The sequence below is a fragment of the Solea solea genome, chromosome 21, assembly GCF_958295425.1.
Source record: "Solea solea chromosome 21, fSolSol10.1, whole genome shotgun sequence".
In the NCBI taxonomy this organism is placed as follows: domain Eukaryota; kingdom Metazoa; phylum Chordata; class Actinopteri; order Pleuronectiformes; family Soleidae; genus Solea; species Solea solea.
This window is the reverse complement of record NC_081154.1, coordinates 18165961-18177155: the sequence shown is the minus strand read 5'-3', so window position 1 is coordinate 18177155 and position 11195 is coordinate 18165961. Positions and strand designations below refer to the sequence as shown.

At 39.7% G+C, this 11195-nt stretch overlaps 1 protein-coding gene across 1 annotated transcript; it reads left to right on the top strand.

Moving 5' to 3' along the window:
• Nucleotides 1-2982: 2982 nt before the first annotated feature.
• patl2 (PAT1 homolog 2) lies at nucleotides 2983-11195 on the top strand. The gene is made up of 19 exons (XM_058620546.1): nucleotides 2983-3117; nucleotides 4435-4588; nucleotides 4921-5195; nucleotides 5277-5339; nucleotides 5430-5483; nucleotides 5568-5729; nucleotides 6096-6167; nucleotides 6251-6393; nucleotides 6832-6906; nucleotides 6984-7107; nucleotides 7190-7307; nucleotides 7633-7739; nucleotides 7831-7884; nucleotides 8931-9073; nucleotides 9192-9348; nucleotides 9514-9654; nucleotides 9731-9828; nucleotides 9936-10076; nucleotides 10162-11195. Exons 1-19 carry the CDS (start codon nucleotides 3094-3096, stop codon nucleotides 10193-10195), a joined length of 2139 nt encoding a protein of 712 aa, XP_058476529.1. The 5' UTR covers nucleotides 2983-3093; the 3' UTR covers nucleotides 10196-11195.

Sequence of the window (11195 nt, the reverse complement as noted above, 5' to 3'; positions counted from 1 at the left end):
GACTCATGAGACTGATTTGAAATTAGTGTATAGTTTGAACAGACTATCAAAGTTACCTGACGGCTGTATATTCTTCTATATCAGCCACAACAACACAACTGTTTCAAATGTTATGGTAATTCTTTGACAATTGACAATAATTCTTCATGGCTTCATGGGATTACAAAGTAACAAAAACAAAAGAACACTGATCACAGCATTAAAACCAGTAACCTGTTTTACTGTTGGAGGTAATCTAATATGTTGGATTAAAGCTGCAGTAGGTGGGATTACAAGAAAAACAAGAGCATTCAGAGAGTGCAGACGTTCTCCTCCAAGGCTTAAGATTCATGAATCAAGATTGAGGATTTGAAAGTCCCTGTAAAAACATCAAAGATGTGGAATGCAGAATGAAATTACGAGTTTGGCTTGAGATTAAAAACACACATAAAAGTATAAAGTGGATGGAAAACAATAAATATATAAAAGGATAATACCTCAGTGCACAACCTGCCACACACAGGTCACAGGTGACAACTGTTGACAACTGTTCTCATACACATGGAATAAATGAGGTCAGAGAAGCTTTTATGCTGTGTTTCCAACAGTTTGCTTTGGTACAGTACGGTATGGTTTGGAATGGTAAAGTCCTGGAGTCCTGGCCTGTGTTTCAACTGAGAGCAGTAACTTTACCTGGTAGGTGGGTGTGGTCTGTGTTTCAACTGAGAACAGTAACTTTACCTGGTAGGTGGGTGTGGCCTGTGTTTCAACTGAGAACAGTAACTTTACCTGGTAGGTGGGTGTGGTCTGTGTTTCAACTGAGAACAGTAACTTTACCTGGTAGGTGGGTGTGGCCTGTGTTTCAACAGAGAACAGTAACTTTACCTGGTAGGTGGGTGTGGCCTGTGTTTCAACAGAGAACAGTAACTTTACCTGGTAGGTGGGTGTGGCCTGTGTTTCAACTGAGAACAGTAACTTTACCTGGTAGGTGGGTGTGGCCTGTGTTTCAACTGAGAAAAGTAACTTCACCTTGTAGGTGGGTGTGGCCTGTGTTCCAACTGAGAACAGTAACTTTACCTGGTAGGTGGGTGTGGCCTGTGTTTCAACTGAGAACCGTAACTTTACCTGGTAGGTGGGTGTGGCCTGTGTTTCAACTGAGAAAAGTAACTTTACCTTGTAGGTGGGTGTGGCCTGTGTTTCAACTGAGAAAAGTAACTTCATCTTGTAGGTGGGTGTGGCCTGTGTTTCAACTGAGAACAGTAAGTTTACCTGGTAGGTGGGTGTGGCCTGTGTTTCAACTGAGAAAGGTAACTTCACCTTGTAGGTGGGTGTGGCCTGTGTTTCAACTGAGAAAAGTAACTTCATCTGGTAGGTGGGTGTGGCCTGTGTTTCAACTGAGAAAAGTAACTTCATCTGGTAGGTGGGTGTGGCCTGTGCCTGATGGCCGTGTAGCACGACGTTGTACCAGTGCTATGACAATGAACAACAACGCAAACGTGACACAACAGACATACAGGGAACATGCACGGTGTAGTCACTGCTTTATTTAAATATCTCATTCAACCCCACTTCAAAAGAACAGATTTGTCCATTTAACATGTAGGAAACTGAGCGAGCATCAGCTATTCAGAATGTTGCCATGGTTTCAGCCAACACAAGCACATGGGCACACAGATACACAGCTGGAGGATGAGAGTGAAAGAAGAAAAGAAGAAAAGAGCAGGTACAAAAAAGAGCAAAGATATCTCACCTTTCACAGAGATTCCTCACCTAAAGTCCAAATCCTCTTCTTATGGGGTCAAGGAGAGGTTAAAGTTCCACCTCACAGTCCACTCAGACCTCTCACATACTTGGCTTCTCAAACTCACTCACCAATTCTTCAGCCACTGTCAACCCCATCTGGCTCACTTTTCACTGGCTACAAACAAACATGCTGATCTGACAGCATATCAGATCTTTCATATATATATATATATATATATATATATATATATATATACATACATTTATATGTTATATATTATATTATAATATCTGCATTAATTCTAAGCAATTGTAAAAATGTGGGGCCCTCAAATTTGGAACAACTGCTGTGAAGGTTTGTATGTAGAAATGATATCTCTGTAAGCGGTGTTAGTGTTTGTTGTGAATCAATACACACTAGACAATAACATTTCAGCTCTTACAACTCTTCTACATTTGTTTTTGCATCACAAAGATATTTCCTGACTAGAACAAAATAACTTAGAATATGTTATTTTAAATAAAGATGTGAAGGCTGCATTAATGATCAGTAATCCATGTGGGATTAATCTTCAAGTATTTTGCCTATTGTTAAATCAGTCTGAGAGCTGTGTTATACAAACAAAAACAAGTTGATATTAGTAATGTGATTGTCTGGTAGTTTAATCAATAATAAAAATAAATTTTAGAGTTGCAGCTTTAATTGTAAGCTTCAGATACAGGATTTATTCTAAACTCATCATGGAACAGCCTGTAAAGCAGATTCTCCACTAGATGTCAGCATTGAGTCATTTTTCCAGAGGAACAGGTGATAAAAAGGTTTGAACTTAATTACACGTATAAATATCTATCTATTTTTAAACATAGAACATAAAGGGTTAGGCATCACAATAATGTAGCAGTCACAGGTAAAAAAAAAAGATAGATAGTCAAACACAATGAAAAATAATATAAAAATGAATACATTCTGACATAACTATTGAATGTACATATATACATGCATATAATAATAATATAGTCAAATAAAAAGAAGACATTGCATTTTCTGCTCTGATCAAATTGGTCTCACACACAAATGATTTATTGTTGATTTGAAATTCACTTTGCAAAGATTCACCTTGAGAATTTGTGATTTCTGCATCAAAATCAATATAACGATGAGTACAACTATCTTTTTTTTAACCCTCAAACTAAGAGGGTGACATGTTGCGTGATGACGTTGACGTGTCACGTGACCACGCCTCCCTCTGCGGCTCACAGGTGAGTTGATTTAAAAGTTAATTAGCGGCGCTGCTTCCTGACAAGAGAAAGAAGGAAATCTTTCGAAGAAAGTCACCGTCACTCGTCGATTTCAAGTGTGAAATATACACAATGAGTGATTCAGAACCACAAAAAGTAAGTTAACAATAAACGTTTGCTGCTTTTTAATGAGTGAATTATCCGAGTGAAAGAGCTGCAGTCTCAGGTCAGAGCTAGCATAGCGTGCTAACCGGCCGCTAGCAGGCCAGGTAGCATTAGCATGGTCAAACTGAGTATCTTAAAGTTGATGTTGTCCTCATAATAGTATGGTGGTGGGTAATTGTAAGACAATATTACAAATGTGCATATTTCACAAAACAAAATTTAAAGATGTGAAACTTAAGTGCTGAGACAAAATGTACAAAGCTTGAAACAAATTAACATTTTAAACGAACCATTTGACCAAATACGAAAGTTTTACAAACCCTGAAACAAATCAAAGGTTGAAACATTTACATTTTACAGAACAAATTCAGTTGACTTTTGTCAAGTCATTCATGGGATTTGTAATTGTTCCATATTTAGAATTTAATTTTTTTGTTTTTGTGAAATGTAATTCTGTCTTAAGTGTAAATTTGTCTCAGGCTTGTTTCACACTTTAACATTGTTTTTCATTTACTGGCAGCCATGTGATTGTGCTGGATAGGTGTTATGACTAGCAATGTAATACAGCTTTTAACTGGAGAGTTGCTGGTTCAAATCCTGTGACAGGCACAGGGCTTAAGTTCTCCTGAACAAGATACCTAAACCCCATTGTGCCCCAGATGCAGGTGTTTGTGCTGCCCACAGCTCCTGTGCCCTGTTTGTGTGTTCACTACTGGTGTAATGAAAATGGGTCAAATGCAGACTAGTAATATTCTCTTGTGTGTGTGTGTGCAAATGTAAGAAATTCTAAATTATATCAGAAACTGGCTATACAATGTCATTAAAAACAGATTTTTGCTTTTCAGTGAAGAAACCAATTATGGTATGAAACATCTTTATGAACAGAGACAACAAACCCCTTTTAAAACATAGAAACATGTTGTAACTGCTTCTTACAATGTGGCAGCATTATATTAAGATATATATATTTATAAGAAAATTATATTGATTTAATACCTATTCCGATTTCCATTCAAAAGACTCTGGTTTCCATCTATTCTAATTTTAATTGTTTTATTTTTGCAAATTAACTCATTGGCTGCCATTGACTGCTATAGACGTCAATTTGACCACTGCTCTGAAAATGGCTGGCAGCCAATGAGTTTTAAAAAACATGTTTGGAGTAAGCTTACAGTAGAATAGTTGATTTGTTGCTGTCATGTGGTAATGCATAATGACATAATTGCTCTATAATGTCGGTTGACCCCTTTGACTTAATATGAATATTCACCCTAATGTTCACCTGCCAAGTTCTCTTCATCATCCCAGGAAGCTGAGGAAGTGTGTGAGCCCCAGTGGCCAGAGAATGGCAGTGCATGGAGTGATGGAGAGGATGGCACCGACATGGACTGTGGGCTCCTGCAGGCCATGGCCGAGGAGGACGAGGACATAAATGTCTACAATGATGAAACATTTGGAGTAGGTGTGTTGAATTTCAATGTATCTCATTACACCTGTTCAGAGGTATCGTCTCCTGCACTTGACAAAGACTGAGTTAAGAACTTATATACTGAATACACCAAAAGGTTAATTTATGTGGCACATTTGATTAATGCTGCAGGCACAATGTGCTGCCCAAAGCACACGAACAGAAATGTGTGGCGTCAATTTAAAACCCTTTCAAAATGTGATTTGGTCATGTGTAAAATGGATGCCAACATATTTTACTCAAGCACGTCGGCATCCATGTATATCAGTCATGTTTCTTTACATTGTAAAAGGGTAAAAGCTTTCTTCTTGGTGTCCGTGTCATAGATCTTGATGCTCCTGGGACAGCAGAGGACCCCAGTGTCCCTCAGTTTGGAGAGCTGCCTCTGCCTCCTCCAACACCACCACCACCTCTACTAGATCCCAAACCTCCATCACCCCACATCTCTCCCTCTCCTCCCAAACAGAAGCCACAGCATCTGTCCATGTTCCCCCCTGGACAGCGTGGTAGAGTTAGGGGACAAAGGGGTGGGATGTACCGGGGACAGATGTTTGAAGACCCTGCTGTGATGAGGATAGTGGAGGGCCGACCTAACATTAAGGTGATTTATTTTGTTTATTTTTCTAAAAATGTAACACCTCACAGTGGTTTGTCCTCACTGCGGCTCTCTTTTGCTCCTCAGAGTCTTGACAGTGCCATCGTAGACTGTGGAAACACCGTGTTCAAGGAAGCCTTTGGGGATGATGTAAGCTCCAGATATTTCTTGAATTTTCTTTTTGAAATTCTTTTAATGTTTATTTTTAATATTGTTCTTATTTTTATTTTTTTCCACCAGTGGGGGGCACCCTCTTACAGAAAAACCAGAAGAGTCTCAGGATCACTTCTTCAGGTTAAAAACACAAACAAGCATGTGATTATCTGTATGATCTTTTACTCAAACAGATAGTGATTTTTTTTTTGTTCTGTTTATTAGGACAGCGCTATAGTTTGTGTGATTGGTCACAGAGGCAGAGGTCCGCACCTGACCCCCAACATCCTGGATTTGCCATATCCTATCTCTTCCTTCAGGGGCAGGAGAGGAGAACCCAGAGCACCCTACTCCAGGAGACAGTTTGGCCTAAGAGGCCCCTATCAGGTGGACACAGAGTTTTAGCTCATAAGTATTTACTTTAAAGTAGTGGTTTTTTTTTTGCTTATAGTTGAATTAGATCTGTAATATTTGTATAGTCGGTAGATTAAAATAGCTTTGTAAAGATTTGAAACCGCCTGTCCAGCTAGTTTAGCTCTCATCTGTAAAGCTCTATTAAAATGAGACTGATTGACAACATAACTGACAAATGCACAGTTTGACTTACTGATAACTGATTACAAGCATCATCTGTCAAACTGTAGAGTGTCATCCTTGTGTTGTTTTTTTAAGTTGTTACTTGTAAACAAACACACACACTGTTACATTCGTTTGTTCCCTGTCTGACTTTTCTTATTTATCTTTGTCTTACAGATGCAGGCACCAATGCCAGGATCCCCTGTCTACTCATGTCAACCACTGACCCCACGACAGCTTTACACTCAGGTTTATTCTACATTATCCAACAACTCTGTTTATAGTGAATGTTTTAAGCTTTGCCCTGATTCATGTTGTTTGTGCTGAGTCAGACGGGGAGATTCATGTTTCCATCCAGTCGCCCGTCCACTCCTCAGTCTCTGACTCCAAAGATGATGCAACTTCGCTTTGGTGCCAACTCGCCAAGACCATCCCCCTTTCCCAGTCCCTCGTCCAATCCAGTGCAGCATGTCAGGTATTTGGTCTTGTGTTCACTTTTTGGCGTGCAAAAGTATCAAGTATAATGACTTGGCGGTGTTGTTCCTTGCTGGTGAGTATATGAAAACTCAGTTTCACACTGGATGCAGTGCATTGCTGATGTGCTAGTTCACACTGGGTGTCTCCTGTTGACCTGCTGTGGAACCTCTGTTGTTTGACATGGTTTGCCTTTAAAGAACATACTTTTAAATACTGGAAATTCTCCTGTGTACCCAAGTAAAGGACTCTTCAGCATGATGCAAAAGTTTCAGTGTTAACTTCATTTACAAGATTAATTATAGTGTAGTTGGATTCTGCAGCAGCTGGAAATGAGCAGTAATTTGTACTAGATTTTATTTATACAGCAGGTTGATATCACGAGGTATCAGTTATTCATCCAGTGCTTTACCTGTGGAGGTTTTTCTCTGACCAACAGAAATCCTGGCCCTGTCACCCAGCTCCATCCCCAACACAAACGATTACTTAGTCAAAAGCAGCGTGCGTTCCAAAGGTTGGTTCCAGATGAGGATTCTAAACATGGGGAGGAAATGTGTTCTTTTGTTTAAATGTCACATGCCCTGTTTGTAGAAAGTTGGAGGGCTGGGATCCTTACTGTAATCTCATGACAGTCAAAGAACGGGAGTGGATCATCAGGCTGCAGATGATTCAGCTGCAAAGTGAAAACCCGTACTTAGACGACTACTATTACCAGGTAAGAACTGATTTGTGGTCATTGTGTGCACAAGCAAGTGGAGTGTATTTTCATGGCAGGTGTGTTTTTTAAACTGTCACAGGAGTACTATCGTAGGATAGAAGCCAAGATGGCCGAGGAGGAGCTCGGCATCAGGGGCAAGAGGGAGCCCCCAAAGCTCACCACACCGTACATCACAAAGACTGATGCCTACACACCAGGTCCTTCCCATGCTACTATAACTATATACACTTTATTTACCTTTTGATGATTCAAGCAGCCGCCTGTGGAAAAGTAGTCTGAAAGTGTTGGTCAGGAGAGATTTTACTTATATTTGTCATCCTTGTGTACAACAGTTTACTACCAGCTTTACCTTCGAGGTTTATATTGCTATTTCAAAAATTTACTTAATTAATACTTAGTTAATTTCAATAACTTGATTTTTTTTTGTAATTTACTGCAGAAATTAAACTAGAATAATGTAAAGAATGTAGGTTAAAATTTATCTGAAACTTTGAATATGATATTTTTTTGTTGGTCTTCCAGTGGTGCACATTGAAGGGTCCTTGGGCCAAGTTGCAGTGTCCACATGTTACTCTCCTCGCCGTGCCATCAGTGCAGTTCATGCGGTCCAAGCTCAGAGTCCACATGAGGTGAGTAAGTGCGTCTGGCTCTTGTATGTTTCACGGGTTTTTAAATCTTCCTTCTCTGAACTGATTAACTGATGTTATTTCCTCTCAACAGGAACAAAAAGATATCAGGCAACAGCGGTTAGAGGTCCTCAGCAAAATAGAAAAGGTATCTTCCCGTTACGACCCACCGCTTTAGTGAAGCAACATCACACCAGATAGAAAATGGTGAACTATTTTGTAGGGCTGTACAGTCCCAGTCGATTTATGTGCTGACTTGTTCTGGTTCGACTCAAATTTGATTGGTCGACTTTTTTCCGTGTTAATTTCATGCAGTTTGTGGTTAATTTGATTTCATCTGGAGGAATTTACCAAGTGCTAATGGGGGTGTTTTCAGAGGGTGTTTCACAGGTAACCACGTGTCTTCAGAGAACACCCCCCTTTTCAGTATTTTGGATTAGCCCAGCCCACGAAATGGATAAAAGAACTTCTGGTGGTTTAATTTAATGTTGAGCTACAGTCAGTCGTCCTCTAACATCCACGTCAAAGACATCAGCAGAGTGGCAGCATTTTGCAAAAATAGATTGCGGGAAAAAAAGTCGAATGCAAAGTTTGCATATCACAGCTTGACTACAAACATGTAGTTGTATTGTACCGTTTTTATAATAACACTAAGCTAACTTGTCTGTGTTATGTTGCGCCGCCTGTTTTTAGTATACAAACACATCAGAATTGGCATATTTCAATGTTTTAGTCTAATAATCATTGATTCGTTTTATAACTGCAGGTGCACTCGCTCGCAACATTTGCTCCAAATGAGGACGGAAGAGTTGCCTGTGTTAACAGAGTTGTTTTCGTAGTTGTGTCTACGGTTTTCTGTATTTCTTGTCGAAACTCGCATGGAACGCTAAATATATCGTGACACCCCTAATTAATACATAATACACTTTATAAACTAACAAGGCTCAACAGCCTAATACACAAAATGGCTAAAGCGTAGCCTCATCATCATCCATGGCGGTTCAGGCAGGTCCACTCTGTACAGAGCCACACCAACAAGAAAGGCCAGGAAATCAGGGCAAGGAATGCTTCCTCTCCTTGGCGTCATTTAGGAAGGGTTGAAGACAGGAGAGGGAGTGAAGACTGCAGCTGTAACACTGCTGCTGATTTGTTGAAGTTTTCGTGTCGTGTTTTGTCAAACCTGTTTTCCTGCAGTTGTTCACAGCTCTGCTGGAGGTGGAGGACACGGAGAGAATGAAAACCACGGTCCTGTCTGAGGCAGGAGACAGAAAACTACTGGAGAAAACCCAGTGGAAGGTGGAGAACATCTACTCCGACCTGCAACACTACAACGCTGCGTGAGTCATATACACTGTATATAAAATGACGTGTTGATTTCGTTGCCTTCCCAGTGAACCTGTATTAGGATAGTAGAGAATTCTGATGGACAGTGAACTCTCAAACTTTTTGATGTAGAAATTCAGGAGGAGAGTTTCTTCCTTTCCTGCTGGTGTCAAAGGGCAAAAAGCTTCTCGCCCGTCTGCTCCCATTCCTGAAACACGAGTCTGCACTGAAAATCTTACGTACAGTGACATTAAACCTTCCAACGCTGATGAGCAGAGATGCTGAGGAGGTAAGATGATGCTTTGTTTTCTTAAACTGTACAAGGTGAACTTGCTTCTGTTCTGCTAATTATATTAATGATGATGATTTAATGAGCAAATTTGATGTAAATATGGTTAAGGTGTCTGCACCTTGAATGCATATACTTGCCTATTATAACTGTTAGTCTTTTTAGACCCTTCCAGTTCTTTACACACCTCTTCGAAATGTGATTGGAGCCCTGTCGTTCAGTCAACTCATCAGGGTCCTCAAAGATCTGACCTCATCAGAGTCTTTATCGACATACGAGTGCCTGACACTGGCATGTCAGAACAAGGTCTAGGCTGACTTCATTTTTTCTTATTTTATTGGAAGTTCCTTGAAGTTTTCTAACTCACTGCTTTTCTTTTCAGTTTGGACTCTCCTTACTGTATGCTCTCCTCTCCCAAGGAGAGACACTGCTGTCCTCGGGTGTCCCTCTAGAGCCCAGCATCGGTGACTTTGAGACCTGGTAGGTTTTTTTTTTTTTTTAGTCTTCTGCTCCATGAAAGTAAGTGATTCTGACTTTAGAATGAACTTCAGATGTTTTGTTTGTTTTTCTCCCGTGTGTTCCTGTAGGACTGACACAATTTTCCAGGTGGCAGGACAACTATCCAAGTGTTCACTGGTGGAGCCGCTAATTCTGCCCTCAAACCTGCTCACTCTCTTCTGCCGTTACCTGGACAAACGCACCGTGTGTCAGCTGAAGAGCAACATGGAGTAAGTCGTGAAGAGATTTTATACAACTGAAGATGTTTTCTGTCTGAAACACATGAGTTAAAACCCTGACCCTGCATCTCTTCAGCTCTGCAACTGGATGCCTGGCTCTTCCGTCTTAAGATGGACAGAAACTGACGTGATTGCAGCCAATGACCAGGTTGTTGTGAGTACTAGAGTTAATGGAGCAGAAGTGCAGCCCTGGAATGAACTCCTCAATGTTCAATACATGTGCTTTATGCAATGTCCTGAGCTGTGTGATCAGAAAGCTTAGATTCTTATTCCTTTCCCCTTCTTCCTTCATCTGTCACATTTTTTCACTCAAACTGTTTCCCTTTTGATTTCCTTCATCTGATTGTTTTACTTTGCTTTCCTTTGTCTCCAACAGTTATGTCAGTGCAAGTTACTCAAGTTAATCTTTTTTTTTTTCTTCATTTCATTCTTTTAACCTTCAAGTGTTTATTTCATGGCATCAACATGTACTTTATCTGGTAACATAACCGTAATTAGCAAATGGAGCTAAATGACTTGAGGCTTCTATTAAACTTGTATGTATTTGTAAAAATAATTTCTGGAAAAAACCTAGATGCATTCATGACAATGAATCATGTGTTAAACTATGGTATATATATTTTTTACATAACAAAAACAAGCAGCTTGTGAAGACAAACTACAATAGAGCTCACCTGCATCATTTATAATTACACCCCGAAAACATTAGAATAATCTATTATTGATCTCAAATAGACTGAAACAATACTCGTCATTTTGTCTTTGCTAAAGTAGTAAATCCTTTGTTTAGAAAATAACGGGACAAGAAACTTCGTAACTTAAAATAAGCTGGTGACCAGGTTGAGGATGGTGTAGTCATGATTGTACAGCTGAACCTATATGTTCATTCTAATAACCATTTAAGGAAGTTGTCGTGGTATGGGCCATGAACATTAGCCACTTTTGGGTTTTTTGCAAAAGAAAATGTGCATTGTGTAAATGTGTATAACAAGACTAAATATGTGTTTGATGTAATTTCCATCTTAGATGTTTCTGTTGTGAAGAGAATTTTATTTAATGTATAATTTGGAAACAGGAATAATTTAAATTGCACTATTGTGGAGCACTTGC